The sequence below is a fragment of the Coffea arabica genome, chromosome 9c (assembly GCF_036785885.1).
Source record: "Coffea arabica cultivar ET-39 chromosome 9c, Coffea Arabica ET-39 HiFi, whole genome shotgun sequence".
In the NCBI taxonomy this organism is placed as follows: domain Eukaryota; kingdom Viridiplantae; phylum Streptophyta; class Magnoliopsida; order Gentianales; family Rubiaceae; genus Coffea; species Coffea arabica.
In genome coordinates this window covers 5,193,876-5,210,298 of record NC_092326.1, presented here as the reverse complement: position 1 = coordinate 5,210,298, position 16,423 = coordinate 5,193,876, and the positions used below count along the sequence as shown (strand labels likewise).

General features: G+C 40.6%; 2 protein-coding genes and 1 long non-coding RNA gene across 3 annotated transcripts; 2 read left to right on the top strand and 1 right to left on the bottom strand.

Moving 5' to 3' along the window:
• The first annotated feature begins 243 nt into the window (after positions 1 to 243).
• On the top strand, positions 244 to 1,302 carry LOC113708406 (uncharacterized). The gene is made up of 2 exons (XM_072064482.1): positions 244 to 395; positions 534 to 1,302. The coding sequence occupies exons 1-2, from the start codon at positions 244 to 246 to the stop codon at positions 1,300 to 1,302; spliced, it is 921 nt and encodes a 306-aa protein (XP_071920583.1).
• Positions 1,303 to 8,458: 7,156 nt separating this feature from the next.
• LOC140014012 (uncharacterized) lies at positions 8,459 to 9,497 on the bottom strand. Its single transcript, XR_011820866.1, has 3 exons — positions 9,336 to 9,497; positions 9,091 to 9,220; positions 8,459 to 8,602 (listed from the first exon to the last, which is right to left on the bottom strand). It is a non-coding gene; the product is annotated as an uncharacterized lncRNA (long non-coding RNA).
• A 5,077-nt stretch (positions 9,498 to 14,574) lies between these two features.
• LOC140014087 (uncharacterized) lies at positions 14,575 to 16,155 on the top strand. Its single transcript, XM_072064481.1, has one exon. It carries the CDS (start codon positions 14,575 to 14,577, stop codon positions 16,153 to 16,155), a length of 1,581 nt encoding a protein of 526 aa, XP_071920582.1.
• Positions 16,156 to 16,423: the final 268 nt, after the last annotated feature.

The window sequence follows — 16,423 nt, the reverse complement described above, 5'->3', positions numbered from 1 at the left end:
GAAAAAGGCATACAAGCCGAAGACCTCAACCGAATAAAGAAGGAGGTCCAAGAAACTCGCTCGGGGACCGATCCTAGAAGGAAGAAGGAATCCGGCTGAAGTGAGGCAGGCGCTGTTGGTGGCTTTCAAAACCTCAACCGGAATCGTCGAAGTGTGTTCGATCGGATATCTACGGGGAAGACATCTATCCTCGAGTCCGACCTGACGCCTTTGAATGCTATCCGATTCCGAGTGCTCTCCGTCATGGAGCAGATTAACCTCGGGTGTGCCCCTTCAAAGATGGCCAGGAGCAGAGATAAGAGAAACTCCAACCTCTACTGCTTGTACCATCGGGACATCGGGCACGAGACGGAAGACTGCAATGACCTCAAGAGGGAGATTGAGCGCCTCATTAAGTAAGGACACTTGAAACAGTTTATCCGCCAAGATCGTGGTTACCAATGCGCCGACTGTCGACGTGATGACCAAGGTGATCGGCGCCGATAAAACAGACGAGGGTCGAGTAGCAGTTGTTGACCCCCTGAGGACCCTAGGGCGACGAAAAGACCTCTCCCAGACGGGTCCTTAGGCCACGGGTTAGGATATGGACCGAACATAGTTGGGGTCATCAACACCATTGCCGGAGGTCCGACGGGAGGGGACAGCCAGAACTCCCGGAAGAGAACCTATAGGCAGGCCAACACTGAGCAGGCTGAGCCGAGCTCACGCTTGTCCAAAGTGATATCTTATGGCCCTAGCGACCCCATTCCCGCCGCCTCGAGCAGCCATGAAGCTTTGGTGATCGAGATCCTCATCAACAATTACATCGTTAAGAAGGTCTACGTTGACCCGAGAAGTTCGGTGGACGTCATGTATCTCCGACCTTTTGAAAGTTTGAACCTGACAAGAGAACAGTTGTCCGCCGTTAGGATGCCCCTAGTAGGGTTCGGGGGACACGTCGTGCATTCGGAAGGGGTGGTGACCCTAACAGTGACCGTGGGTCGCCACCCTCGCTGTCGAACCATTCCTGTCAATTTTGTTATGGTCAAAATCGACTCTCCCTACAACTTGCTCATGGGCCGACCCACGGTTAATGCTCTTCGTGTGGTATATTCCACGTACCACCTGAGTTTTAAGTTCCCAACCCCGCAGGAGTCGTCGAGGTTAGCAGCGATGTATGTGCAGCGCGAGAGTGTTACCTCGCTACTTTGCAAGCCGCTTCTACGTCGAGCCCAGGTCCGAAAAGAGGACAAATATCCTTTCAATCGATTGTATCGATCCTCAGCAAATCAGGAAGCCCCAGAGGCTAGAGACTGGAGATGAGATAGAGGATATTCCCATGGACCCTTCAAAGTCGGATCAGACGGTCCGCATCGGCGTCCATTTACCGGATTCAATCAAGAAAGACATAGTGGGTCTCCTCAAGTAGTACCGGGATGTCTTTGCCTGGGCTGCCGACGAGATCCAAAGTGTGCCCCATCACCTCATGATACATAAGCTGAATGTAGACCATCAGGCACGCCCGATTCAGCAGAAGAGAAGGCACCTCGGCCCGAAACGTAGCCGAGCCGCTGGTGAAGAAGTGGACAAACTCCTTCCCGCCAAGATAATCCAAGAAGTTCAATACCCGACGTGGTTATCTAACCCGGTTATGGTCAAGAAGGACATCGGGACCTGAAGAATGTGCGTGGATTTCACCGACCTGAACAAGGCCTGTCCCAAGTACTGTTACCCATTACTCCGAGTCGAAACCCTGGTGGACTCGGTTATGGGTTACGAGATCCTTTGTTTTTTTGACGCCTTTAAGGGGTACCATCAGATTGGGATGAGCGAGGAAGACAAGGAGAAGACAGTCTTCTACACAGATCGAGGTGTATACTGCTACACTACCATGTCTTTGGGTTGAAGAACGCCGGGACCACGTACCAGCGTTTGGTAAACCGAGCCTTCAAATTCCAAATAGGAAGGAATGTGGAAGCCTACGTGGACGACATCCTCCTCAAGAGCCAGAAAACCTCCACCTTCATATCCGACCTGAAGGAAGTTCTCGAGATCCTACGAGAGACTCGGATGAAGCTAAACTCCAAAAAATGTATTTTTGGAGTCACCTCGGAAAAATTCTTGGGTTTTGACTCCTAGTAATGGAAGGAAACTTCCGAAAGAAACTTTATCTCAAAAATTCAGATGAAATTTTCATTAGAAGAACTTACCAAATACCATATCACTAGCTACAATCCCAACAGAAAAATGAGAGAAGGCCATTTTAACCTCTTAACATTCCAAGATGATAGTCTTAAACTATTCAGAGCTGCTTCTACAGATGACTCCTGTGAGAACCCTGAAAAATGGATATATAAACTAGTGCATATTTCATTTGCATTTCTTTTATTCTTGGATAATTTTTTTTAGTATTACTTTTAATTGTTCGCAATTAAGTACGTAAAAATAATTTTTATGTGCATATTGACATCCTTGGATTTGATTATTATTTCACTTGACTTTACATTACTAAATCGATAAATTTCGAGTTAGACTAACTCTATTCCTTGAGAAATAATAATTGGAAATTCTAATAATTAATTTAATCGCTAAATAATATAAGAATTACTAGGAATCCCAATATTCAAGTTTAATCGATAATTATTCGATAAAAATGGTTTAAGTATACTAGTGTATATTTAGGCGTTCAAATCACGCTTGGGGATAATTTTTAGAATTAAGTTGGATTTGAGAAATTAAATTGAGGTTAGGGAGCAAAGTGAAAAGACTAAAATGCCCTTACATTTCCATGCAAACCAAACGAACCCTCTGACAAGAATTCTAATCACCGCACTATCAACCAATTACATTTTATCCAATTCGATACGCAACCTACTCGTACACACGCAATCCTTTCTCTTAAACCACGACACCTTATACCATACTCTCCAATTCATAACACAAACCGCAAACCATTTCCTTTCCGTTTCATATCACAAAACCGCGATACCATCCCACTCCACCTTCATTCCTATATCACAAAACATCTTCACACTCCACCCTCTTGCACACCCAACCCCTTAACCGCACCTATTTCTTCACTTCAACCTCGCACAACCAGTTCCATTTCCTCACACCGTGAGCATTGACCAAGAGTGAGAGAGAGAGAGCTTCACCTCGTGATCATCGACGAGAGAGAGAGAGTGAGCTGCATCTTGCAGCCGAGAGGAAAGAAAGAAAAATCGCGAGCTGAATCTTCTCTGGTCTGTCCGTGAGCTTGAGGGAAGAAAGGAGAGAGCAAGTGGAAGTCGTGGGAGCTGCTGATCGTCACCACCTTCATCAGTCCCAGCCGCAACTATTGCAACCAGAACCAGCACTTCAGGCCTTGCGCGCGTGCCGAGAGGAAGAAAAAAAAATTCAGCTCTGTCGTGTGAGTGAGTTGCACTGTGAGGTAATTTCTGGACCATTTTAGGTTGATCAAGAGGTAGATTGAGCCATCTAGGGGCATGCATGTATTGTTTGTGCAATCGGATGATGAAATCAAAGCATTAGAAAAATCTGTTTTGGAAGTAAATGGTTTTGCCGAAAAGCTGAAATGGAGATGCAGCTTTAATTCTGTTTCCCTGATGCAATCTGAATGTATATATGTGTTTCCCTAACTTAAGACAAGATGATTAAACTTTGAATGCAGCTCATTTGCTCGGTTAAGCAAGAAATAAAGATGAACAAGAAAATCTGTTGCATGCAAGATCATCCGAGAATAGTCGTAGGAATTTCTGGAATTGTGGATGATAGTAGTTGCTGTCCGAACTTGATTTAAACCAGAGCTGTTAGTAATTTCCATTAATTAGTCATGCATGTTGGTTTTGAGTACTTAATACAAGGTTTTAGCTGAAGAAAATCCAGATTTGCGTCTAACTTAACTGCTGGAAATTTTCTGGAATAGCCGAGAGACTTCATGTTTGTTTGCATTTGTAATTGCTGTCAAATGGGAAAATTTTGTTATGAATTGCATATAGATTGTTAGCTTTAAGTATTAAGTGAAGCTTAATGGAAGAAAATCTGAGGAAAAGTTGAATTGTGGATTGAAACCGAAGAAAAATTTTGTTTATGACTGAGTAAATGCTGGAAAATTTACGTGACTTGCCAAGGGAGTGAAACCAGAATTTGCAGTTGTTTCTGGAATTTTTCATTAGCAAACAATGTTTAGAAATACATGAAATATATGTGTCTTAAGTCTTGTAAGATATTCAGTTGTAAAGTACTTGATCCGTTGGATAAATTGACCAAAAATGTTGAAACATAGCTGCTGCAATTTTTTTTCCCAGCTTAGCCGATGGTGGCTCTTTTGAGTTTTAATGGAAACTTGGTGAGTGGGCTCTATGAATTCCCACAATGACTTGGATGATCTGATTAGCTAGTCAAATATTTGCTTGTCGGATTTGAGTACTTAATATCATGTATTAGCCGAGTAAAAAGTTGGTTTTATGACCAATTAGCTGCTGGAAATTCTGTTTAGCCGATGACAGATTTATTGTGGTGGAATTATTTGCTAAAATTACATGTTATTTGTTTTATTTCGTGTCGAAAAATTTTGATGGTTGGCTCTATGAACTCCCACCCTTGGATTGATGATGGATACAATGCTAGTTTAGTGTTTAAATAGGTAGATTAATGATACCTAGCTAGTCTAGACTCCAAAAGATGCATTGTTCAAAAATGTTCAGATTTGCCCTGTTTTAATCGCACCCCTTTTTGCAAAATTTTGAGAGTTTCATGACTTGTATATCATGTTGATATGTTGAATATATGGTGTACAAAGTTTCATTGAAAAATATTGAGGTTTGGTTGGTCAAATAAATCGATTTAACAAAGCTAGTAAACCTGGAACTATTTCCGAAATGCTCTGACCAGCTTTCGTGTTTCGGCCATAATTTTAAACTCCGATGTCGAAATCGAGTGCCGTTAGTGGCATTTCAAACTAGACATTCCAACCTTTCCGACGATATAAAATTCACATTCTGGTTCCATGTATGTGAGCCAAACCAACTATTTTAAGTCGGCTGTTCTGTCTCTCTGTTTTACAAGAACAAAATGCTGAGGCTGCAACTTGTGACTCGAATTCGAGCTAGTTGTGTGCCGAATTTCATAATGATTTCTTCTATGAAATTATAGCTCTATGAATGTGTTTTCCAACGCCTTAAACCATGCCAAATTCTGAGTTAATTTGAGTGATCTGTGATCAAAATATGAAACCTGCTCTGCCCTTGAAAACCCTGATTTTTTAGACAGATTTGATGCAAGGTTTGGCAAAGTCTTGCTAACTGAATATTTTGATGCTAAACACTTACCAAATGTACCATGAACATTCTTTAAGTTTTGCCTAAACAAATGAACCAGGTTTGGAGGAATCTTTCTTTGACCAAATGTCTGAAATGGAAAAACAAAAGGTTCAAGGCAGTTTTGTCTTAGTATTTGCGAAATTTAGGTGTTTGATTGACCACCTTTCCGAAGTTATTTTTTCATGAAATTTGGTAGAGGAGTAACCCTTATATGGTAGTATTATACTGCTAATTATGATGTTATTCTGAGGCTGTTTCATGGGTCAAATAAATTACCAAAGTTCATGACTCGAGTTTGAAAAAAAAAACCCATGTTTCACAAGGGAATTTTAGTAACTTTGAGCTACCGTATCTTGGTGCTCAAAACCCCGTTTCTCGTTCCATTTGTTTTGTTATACTCTTGAATTACAACACTATTAGAGTTGAAAATTTCAAAAGCTAGTTCCAAACAAGTGAATTTTGCCGAAATTCCAAAGTTGGCCAAAAACCAACTTAAATCTGCCTTATGAACCAAAACAGTAACTTTGAGCCCATTTTTGACTATCTTCCATTTAGAATCATGGAAAAGTGTATTCTAGGGACTTTTAGTACTTTCAAAGAGGTTTCCAATAGTACCAAGTTTTCCAATTTTGGGCTTGTAGAGAGTAAGATATGATTTTTCAAAGATTACTTGTTAAATCTGGAATTTTCTAACTTAAAGGAAACTAAGGGGTTTCGAACTCTTCATTTCTGTCAATATCATTTGATTGTTTTACATTTGAATCCAGAGATGGAAATCAGATTTGTCTTGTATTTTAAAACCCCACTTGTGAACCTCGAGTTACACAAATTCTTAGGCTCGTCTCCGCGTTAATTTCTTAGATTTCACTAGCGAACAATCTTCATCGAAAACTAGAGAATTTCTAGCGATATTGAGTGGTACTTGAATTATTGTTTGCTCAGGCAATCGAGGAGATCTCCAAGAGGAACTCGGAGCGGACTCCTAAAACGCTTGTTTGAGACCTATTGCGCTTGTTTGACTAGGTGAGTGTTCCATATAGGAATACGTAATTGAGTAAGTCTAGGACATGCTCATTTCATGATCGTTAAGTATTTACCATACTCGTGCCTATTTAAGAAATATATATATGCATTGCATATCGACATGAATTGGTTAAATGATTAACCCTATCAAATGATCTTGTAAACTCAATACGTGCTTAGCCTGCTTGTTCTATGCTTATTTGGTTAAAGTGCTCTTGTGACTCGTTATGTGACAATTTGGAAAATGAGTTTCGATCCATCGAAGTGCGCAATGTGTACTTTATCACAGTAGCCGTTCGAGTGGTGACTTGCGTGAAACATTTTCTCGTGAATCTAAATGTAGTAACGTCGTTGGAGTGAATCTCCTCGACTCTCACATGGTAAAAATGGGATAATGGCCAATGATGGCCTATTAATATGGCAAATGCATGCCAAATAACCGTCATTACTCAACCGTTAACCGTCAACCGTTAACCGTGAACCGTTTACCAACCCACATGACTACCTGATTACCTGACTATTTGCTCACATTATTTCTAATCTATATGATTATTCGATATCCGTGAATTATATGCTCCTATGAAATCAACTTGTATTGCTTACATGCTAAGTGTCCACTTGACTACTTGATTATCATGAATCACATGTTATATGAAGTTGTCCATCATTGTTAGGCGAGTGTGTACTTTACCTCACTCGACCTATTCAAATGATGAATTTTACTTTTGTCGAATTACTTGATTCCCTGTGCATGTTGTAAGCTATAAGCTGAACTTGGGCCCTGCCTCGGTTACTGACCTACTCGAGCCAGGACTGGGCTCGATCGGGTAGGTTGGAACCCTGGACAACCGTTTCGGTATACTCGAGTACTACCACTGGAGGGATAAGGTGATGGCCAGTCAACCGTGGGGATCCGGGAGTTATAAGGTGCCGATGACCGACAAAGTTCCACTGGAACACCGTATCCTTTCGTGCTTGCTTTACTATCAATAATATTATTGCTCTCCTAGTTGGCATTCTCGGGTAAGACTCCTCACGAGCATTAACCTCTGAGATGAAGCAATTCTTGTAATGTTCTTCTAGTTGGACGAGCCACTATTTGTTTGACTGAAAATTTATGAAAATATAATTATATGGCCATTCATTCCAAAAGTACTAGTTCTACATGTGTTTTCAAGGTAGCAATTACCCGTGTAATGATTATCACCTCATGGTAACATGCCATTGTGTAACCTCGAATCATGCATATGATATGCACAACTTACTTGACCTATTTGAACTGTTAGAGCGTCTTGGAACCTCACTGGACTGTGTAGCTCATCCCACGTTGTGGTTTTCTTTTACAGGTTCTGACAACTGAGGAAGACTTGAGATCTACTTGTACTTTAAGCATGTAGTTCGAGTTAAACATTGTAGTTTTGCCTTAGGTTGCCACTTGAAGTTGGAAAAGTGTAAACCCTGGATTTGTATGTGGCTTGTATGAATTTGTTACTTGGCTTGTAAGGATGTATTTGAATTGATGTTTTGTTTCTTGGGTTGTATTCGGGAAGGTATTTTAAGAATCGACGTTGGCTATCTTAAGGCACTGTTATCTCTGAAGTTAATGTGATTCTAGAAACCGGCTTATTTGGAGGGAAACGATGTTGTAATAGATTAGGTTATACTTCGGAAGGATTTTTGCTAGCTTGCTTGCGTGAATCCTGGCGAGAGCTAGGCAGATGGCCCGCCAACTCTCTGGTTCGCCTTAGGGGAAAGTGGGGTCGCCACAACTCCCATTAGCAAATTTAGCATTTACTGCGTGCAGAAGTAGTCGCTTCTAGAAACAGCACCTCTTTGCGTGTTCTGAGTGCAAGGAGAAGGAGATTTTGTTTTGGGCACATAAGGACACAAGTGGCAAATAGAAGGCAGATTGGTAAAAGAATTTTTTTTTTCAGACAAAAGAATGTCATCCTAGCACTCCCATAATTATTCAAGTCAATCCTACGTACAAAATGATGAACCAACAACAAATCAGAAGTATACTTTGCATCAACTTGAATCCAAAAGAGAGAGAGAGATAGAGAGAGAGAGATTTGCAGGTCAAAGTAAACACTATGCACAAACATATAAGTAGAACTATAAGCATCTACCTTGCAAATGCACTTCAAGATGTCGATGACAGTAATCAAGTATCCAACATTGTAAACTGGTAGAGCAAGAGTCAAATATCCGTAGTGCCCTGGACATTCTCTAAAGTTCCCATGGCATGTTTCACAAATTCCATTCTTGTTTCCGGGGCCCTGGACCAAACAGCACCTTTCAGAAGATTTCTAATATCAATTTCAGAAACTCAAAAATGTAACCAATAAATTAATACACTCCAGAACTATAAATAAATTGGAAACAACAGCAGTACCTACATTCAAAAACAACATTGATTTAGCTTGTTAGAAAATTAGAAAGTCACTGGAAGTGATCCCCTTATCAATAGACTATTACAAGTAATTTACTGAACAAAGCAATTCCTATCGCATAATTTGACAGATTAAACAAACTCTAGCCGCACAAAAGAGACCTAAAAGATAACTAATGCATCATCAGCTCCCCAGAAAATGCTATTTATTCGAACTCCCCTTCTCTTCTTCTTTTAAATGTGAAATAACAACAGCAGATACATTGTCTTCTCAATCAGATAGAAAATGTGGAAAATGAATCACGGCTATCAGTTCATCGTACGCAAAAATAGTTCACCACTGTTAAAAGAAACAATGAACGTTAAATAAGATACCATATGAGGGTCTAATAAGCCATTCTCCCAAGGCTTTTTCGCAGAATCATAATATACACCGCGGTATACTTGTACTTCAGCTGCTTTCAGAATCTCGGATTCTCCGAATGTAGAAAACTGAATACTTTCTCTGTTCACAAATTTCCACAAAAAAAAACTAAAGAAATTATCAAACACGTTGGAATTTCACTTGTTTAAGATTTAACCCAAAAAAAAATAGAGCAATAGCAGTAGAGATCAGTTACATTTTGTGGGGGCCGACATCTTCAATGTAGGGCTGTTTTGTGAATTGAATCGGAGCTTGCGCTATCCTCGTCATTTTTCCTAATGTTTGCTAATTTACGCAAAAAAACTGAGGTTTAAGAATTAGGCGGGAGGGTTTTAGAGTTTCTCAGCGGTTGCAGAACTGATAATTAAAGCTGGCAGAGACAGCATATAAAGTCAATAGCTAAACTAAAAATTTGTGCGAACGGTTGACCTAGTTTTCAAGACGGTGTGCTGGTGGAGTGAGAACGTTGCAAGGTTCGATTTGCTCATTTTTCCTCCGTTGAAGGCGGTTGCGGGATCGAGTCTAACAAATGGAATTGCCATAAATTTGTTATTCTTATTTTCCTCACCCCTCTTTTAAGCAAATAGAAAGATAAAAGGACTTTGTACCAAAAATAGCTAATGAATTTTCTAAATTTTTGTGTTCATTTTAATCTTTGATATTGAAATTTTATGGAAGTTTAATATGTAAGGAGTTTAGATGCCTTCTAACCCTCCAAAGAGTAAATCTAATGCTCGCTTTCTTTAGAGAAAATAACAGGAATATTAAGAGGAGAAAAAAATAAGAATTCAAGATGAAAATTGTGGAGGAAGTTTTCTAATAGTAGCTTTCTTTAGATAAAATAATAAGAATTTCAAGATGAAAAAAGATGCGGAAGGTATCAATGTAAGATTTTGAGTAAATGGAAAACATGAAACAAGATAAATGTGTAATTTACAGTAAATAAACACAAACATACACCTTTGTATTTTTTTAAAACTTTGTGTAAGTATGATATATAACTTTATTTTCAAAACTTCTCATTCATAATCTCTTCTATCTTATCATTCAACCAAACATTCCCTTCATACGTTGTATATTCAGTCCATTCTAACTACAAAATTAACGTTGTTACATTAAGAATAGGAGAAAAGTAATAACATTTTTTAAGATACATGTTATCTATTATTTTGTAAGAAAGTTGAAAACAGTTTTATATTTATTATTGAGAAGAATGACCAATTGACATGATATAATTGAAAATTTTCCCTTTCTCCCCCTTTGGTTTGTATTTTAATTTTTCTCCATTTTGTAAGGGTGAAGTTTAGAAGATAATTCAACACAAATTTATATTTTATTCTGTATCTTATAATATGTGATGCTAACATGAAATTGAGCAAGATATCAGTATTACTTGTTATTACTCAAGTGTATTCCATCAAGAGAATCCTAAATCAATTGTTATATGTAAATATGTATCACATTCATGTTTGTATGTATGACAACGTATACTTTTTTTTTTGAGGAAGACCGAAGATCTCGTGTGCATTTCAATGGTCTTATCAAACTTGTACATGATATTGACTCCTAAGTTTCCTATTTCCTATTTTTGCAGCGGGAAATTTATTTTAACGTGTTACATTTTCATTCAGAAAAATTTTTGCCTTGCTTTAGCAGTTCTTGTTTTATTGGGTCTGATCCGTTTGAGATTCCGGACTTGGCTGAGGGTCCCAAACCAAATGTCATTGTCTTCGACCCCGTTTGACTTCACCTTCGAAAACCTAGCGATGGCAATTTTTGACACGGCACATGAATTTAACGCAAAATTAATGGATTTTAGTTGAGGTCTTGCGGGTTCGGATCAAAATCGGGTCAAACCCGATGAATCCTGAAAAGAAAACGAGTCGAATTCGAATCAACCCGTAGGTGATCCGTTAATCCGTTTATGAATAAAAAATAATTTGATAAACATAAAAATTATTTTATCTAACTAAACTAAGTTATTCTTTTTTCCAAAGACATTAACCACTTAATCTTAAATGAATTATTTATTTAACCTGTGTGAAGTTGAAATTATTACATTTGAATAAATACTGTATTATATTATTTTTTACTTTTATATTATTTTTATTTATTTTATATTTGATTTAGAATTATTTATTTAAAATTTTATTACTTGATTATGTAATTAATCTTGTGTGAAATTGATTTTATAAAAAAATACAGTGATAAATTAATAAATTAAAATTAAATTTTGAATCATTTCATATCAACTCGCTAATCCAATCCAAAATTTTCGAGTTCGAGTCAGCGGGATTTTCTATTATATCCAAATCTCAACCCGACCCGCCAACCCAATTTGAACCGATCGCCACCCCGACGAAAACCCCTTAAACCCTAAATCGCAGCTGAATTAACCCCAAAAAGTATCAAAATTGTCAAATTCCAATGAAGACTGTCACAGGCCAAGTGGCATCAACAAAGTCAGTCTCTCTATCTTCAGCAACCAAAAACCCCTCCACACTCGCCTCCCTAGAAGAGGAGAACGGAGCTTCCGATGCCGTCCGCGTGTATCTGAAACGCGCTTCTGATGCCTTCGACAACTTGGTTCAATTCCACAAGGAGCTAAAAGCGCCCCATTCGAATCGCAAACGTAAGGCATCTCAACCTCTTGTTGTTGATACAAAGATTGAAACTTTAGCCACCGTTGACAAAAATCCAGATGAAGAAAAGATCAAGAATGTGGAAAGTAAGGGCAAGCGGAAGAAAAATCACGAATTAGAGGTAAATGATGAAGAACCGTTAAAGATTGAGAAGGATAAAGGAGGGATTGATGAAGTTAACGCCGTGAAAAGGTCGGAAAAGAAGGGAAAACATAAGAAAAATCGCGAATTTGAGCCGAACACTGAAGGCTTGTTGAAGATTGGCCAAGAAGCAGATAGACTTGACAAAGTTAAGGTACAAAGAAGTTCGGATAAGAACAAAAAAGATAAGAGAACTAGCCAATCGGAGTTAAGGAATGAGGAGAGAGAACAAATTGAGCAAAGCCCTGATGGGGTTGGGGACAAAAGGAAAAAGAAGGAACATGAAAAGATTGTGAGTGGTGAAGATACAGAGGAAAGAGATGAGGGTAGGAATAAGGCTAAGCAAGAGATTGTAGAAGTTGAAAGGAACATTATTGATGGAGTTGAAGGTGAAAGTGTGAAGAGGAAGCATAAGAATAGGGAAAAGAAGGATGAGGAGGATGGAGAAAATGTTGGCAAAAAAGGAAAGAAAAATAGTCAATCGGAGGTGAGGAGTGAGCAGAGAGAACAGATTGAGCGAAGCCTTGACAGTGGGGTTGGGGAGGAAAGGAAAAAGAAGAAACAGGAGAAGATTGGGAGAGGTGAAAATAGAGAGGAAATAGATAAGGTTAAGAATAATACTAAGCAAGAGATTGTGGAAATTGAAAGAGACATGGACAGAGTTGAAGGTGTCAAGAGTAAGGATAAGAAGAAGAAGAAAAAAAAGAATGAGGGTGAAGATAATGGAGAAAATGTTGGCAGCGAAAAAGGGAAGAAGAGGAAGAGCAGGGAGGTTGATGGTGGAGAGAGAAGTGATTCTGCAGAGCAGAGTGGAAAGAAGAAGAGGAAAAAAAGGAAAACTGAAGGGTTTGATGAATTATGAGCGATGGTATTGGTTTTACTTTCATTTTCTTCTTCTTGTGATTCAAAGGTGACTGAGGGAAATTTTGCCTGTGCTACAATTCATGGGTCGAGATTTTGCAGCCTGACTTTGATTGTAATACTTGTTATTCATGTAATAATAGAAAATTTTAAACTAATTGCAATAGAAGAGTAATTTGCATTTCAGGTTATATGATGATCTTTTGAGTAACAACACAAAGGACTTAAATCCTGACTATAGTGTGGTGATTGTCCAACTGAAAATTTATTCAATAAGATCTCATTTTGTGCTTTTGTCTAGTGCTAGATAACGTAATAAATAATAATCAGACAATAAAACAAAAGCAATAGCATAACAAAGCCTGGCATTGCTATTGGTGGAGTTAGACATCTTGTTGAAGTTCTCAACTCGAGAAAGTTGTTTCAACTTCTACGTGGATCTTAGATGTATTTTACTCGTTTCTTTCCATATTTTTCGCTTATATTGTGATTGAGATCTTGAAAGAATCAATACAACATTATTTGTTTCTGCAAATTGTCTATATTATTTGGAACCATTAGACAATTATGTGGTCGTTGAAATCATATATCAAGGATCATACTGTGTTTGAATGGTTAAACATGGACTCCCGTTTTGAGAAAGCTAGAGTCCGCTAAACTCTTATGAAGTCCTTTTTTGTTCTAATGATTTTTTTATTACATTTACCAAATTGAAAGATTTAACGGAAGAAAATTTATAACAACAACAACAACAATAATAAAATATGAGGATGGTCATTTCGGCTCGAACTACCTGGGGTTTCATCCTTCTGCTACCCCTGTGGGTGCCATCTCATTCGCCTAATCGCTGAGGTGGTCCCGACCTGAGTTCTCGTTTCGGTGCGAGTCGTCTCTCGTGACGTCGAGGTGGCATCTAAGGGTTTGAGCCGGAATGGGATGAGATGTGACATCTGACACACCTGACGTCTGACAGATGGCTACTCTGACATGCGCCGCCTGACCTCGATAGGGATTACTCAAATCAATTGGATACACTGCCTGTATCGGATTTCTAAGGACCTTTACCTGTAGTCCCTCTCTCGTGCCTCTTATAAATATCAGAAACTCCCTTCGAGAGGGGGGATGCCAAATCTCTGGTAAAAAAGCTAAAACTCTCTCTCTGATAACACTCACTCTTATTCAAACTAACTTAAGTTTCGGAGCTATACCGGGGGATTCAGCCCCTCTTCTTAGTATCTGAGCAGGTGATCCGGGCGTTTTGATTTCTTCAGGCCAGGGCACCTCCGACTTCAGTAATCACTTCGTGAGGTCAGAAATCACCTCTTTAATTGGCGCCGTTTGTGGGAACGAAAACATCAAAAGATAAAACCTACGCGTTCTAGGAGCAAGAAGGCTCTTGCCATTGGAGCTGAGCAAAGTGCTGCGGCCCAACAGGAGAATGCCTCTGAAGGACAGGAGTTTGTTAGAACTCAACTCGCAAATGAAGAAGCCATAGCTCGTATGACCGAGTTTGTACGTGAAAACCCCAATATCTTTGAAGAGTTGGGAAGATATTTCAAGAGACAAAGCAAACAAAAGGTCGAGTCCTCTAAAAGAAAATCAGATGGGTCCCCTGAAGACTCCTCTGATGAGGAATCTAAGGGAAGACACTCCATTAGAAGCGCCCCGAAACGAGTCTCTTCTAAGGTCACTTCCAAAATCGCCTCTATCACAAAGGCGTTCTCCCGAGACTTGCTAGGGAGGTGAAGCGGAGAAGAGGCTCGACATCTCGGGAGGCCTGGGGTGGATTATATGAGGGCCCCACCCTTCACGGATGAAATCAACGAGGAAAGGCTTCCTCCCAACTTCAAGCTTCCCTCAATAAATCCATACGACGACCGAGGTGATCCTGAAGATCACATTCACGTTTTCATTTCGGCATTTCGATTATATTGCATTCCCGACCCCATTATATGTCGGGCTTTTCTAGTATTCCTTCAGGGGACAACTCGAAAATGGTTCTGGAGTCTGGAACCTAGGAGCATATCCATCCTAGGAGAGCTCATGGAGAGATTTCTTCACCGATTCGTGTCCTTCAGACCCACAACTAGGACCTCGGCTTACCTGCTGAATATGCAGCAGAACTCCGGAGAATCACTTCGGTCCTATGTACAGAGATTCAATGAGGAAAGTATGCAGATACCTGATCCTAATGAACAGGTTACTATAGTTACGTTCACCCATGGACTCGTGGCCAGGGTATTTAACACAGGGATACACAAGAAGTATCCTGGTACACTCTATGAACTCTGGTTGAAGGTCGAAAAAGGCATACAAGCCGAAGTTCTCAATCGAATGAAGAAGGAGGTCCAAGCAACTCGCTCGGGAACCGATCCCAAAAGGAAGAAGGAATCCGGCCTAAGTGAGGTAGGCGCTATTGGTGGCTTTCAAAGCCCCAACCGGGATCGTCGAAATGTGTTCGACCAGATATCTACGGGGAAGACATCTATCCCCGAGTCCGACCTGACGCCTTTGAACACTGCCCGATCCCGAGTGCTCTACGTCATGGAGCAGAAGAACCTCGGGCTTGTCCCTTCAAAGATGGCTGGGAGTAGAGATAAGAGGAACTCCAACCTCTACTGCTTGTACCACCGGGACATCGGGCACAAGACGGAGGACTGCAATGACCTCAAGAGGGAGATTGAGCGCCTCATTAAGCAAGGACACTGGAAGCAGTTTATCCGCCAAGACCGAGGTTACCAACGCGCCGACTCTCGACGTGGTGACCGAGGTGATCGGCGTCGAGAAGACAGACGAGGGTCGAGTAGCAGTTGCCGACCCCGTGAGGACCCCAGGGAGACGAAAAAACCTCCCACAGACGAGTCCTCAGGCCATGGGTTAGGATATGGACCAAACATCGTTGGGGTCATCAACGCCATTGCCGGAGGTCCGACGGGAGGGAACAGCCAGAACTCCCAGAAGAGGACCTACTGGCAGGCCAACACTGAGCAGGCCAAGCCGATCTCACGCTTGTCCGAAGTGATATCTTATGGCCCCAGCGACCCCGTTCCTGCCGCCTCGAGCAGCCTTGAAGCTTTGGTGATCGAGATCCTCATCAACAATTACATCGTTAAGAAGGTCTACGTTGACCCGAGAAGTTCGGTGGACGTCATGTATCTCCGAACTTTTGAAAGTTTGAACCTGACAAGAGAACAATTGTCCGCCGTTAGGATGCCCCTAGTAGGGTTCGGGGGACACGTCGTATATTCAGAAGGGGTGGTGACCCTAACAGTGACCGTGGGTCGCTACCCTCGCTGCCGAACCATTCCTGTCAACTTCGTTGGTCAAAACCGATTCTCCCTACAACTTGCTCATGGGCCGACCCACGCTTAATGCTCTCTGTGCGGTGTATTCCACATACCACCTAACCTTTAAGTTCCCAACCCCAACAGGAGTCGTCGAGGTTAGCAGCGATGTATGTGCAGCGCGAGAGTGTTACCTCGCTACTTTGCAAGCCACTTCTACGTCGGCCCCCGAGCCCAGGTCCGGAAAGAGGTCCAATATCCTTTCAATCGATTGTATCGATCCTCAGCAAACCGAGAAGCCCAGAGGCTAGAGACTGGAGATGAGGTAGAGGATATCCCCATGGACCCTTCAAAGC

Bases quoted from the DNA above. Each gene is read 5' to 3' on its own strand.
- LOC113708406 (XM_072064482.1), top strand. From the start codon at position 244: ATGGAGCAGATTAACCTCGGGTGTGCCCCTTCAAAGATGGCCAGGAGC. The intron at 396-533 runs GTAAGGACACTT...TGAGGACCCTAG, and splicing joins GAGATTGAGCGCCTCATTAA to GGCGACGAAAAGACCTCTCC.
- LOC140014087 (XM_072064481.1), top strand. From the start codon at position 14,575: ATGAGGGCCCCACCCTTCACGGATGAAATCAACGAGGAAAGGCTTCCT.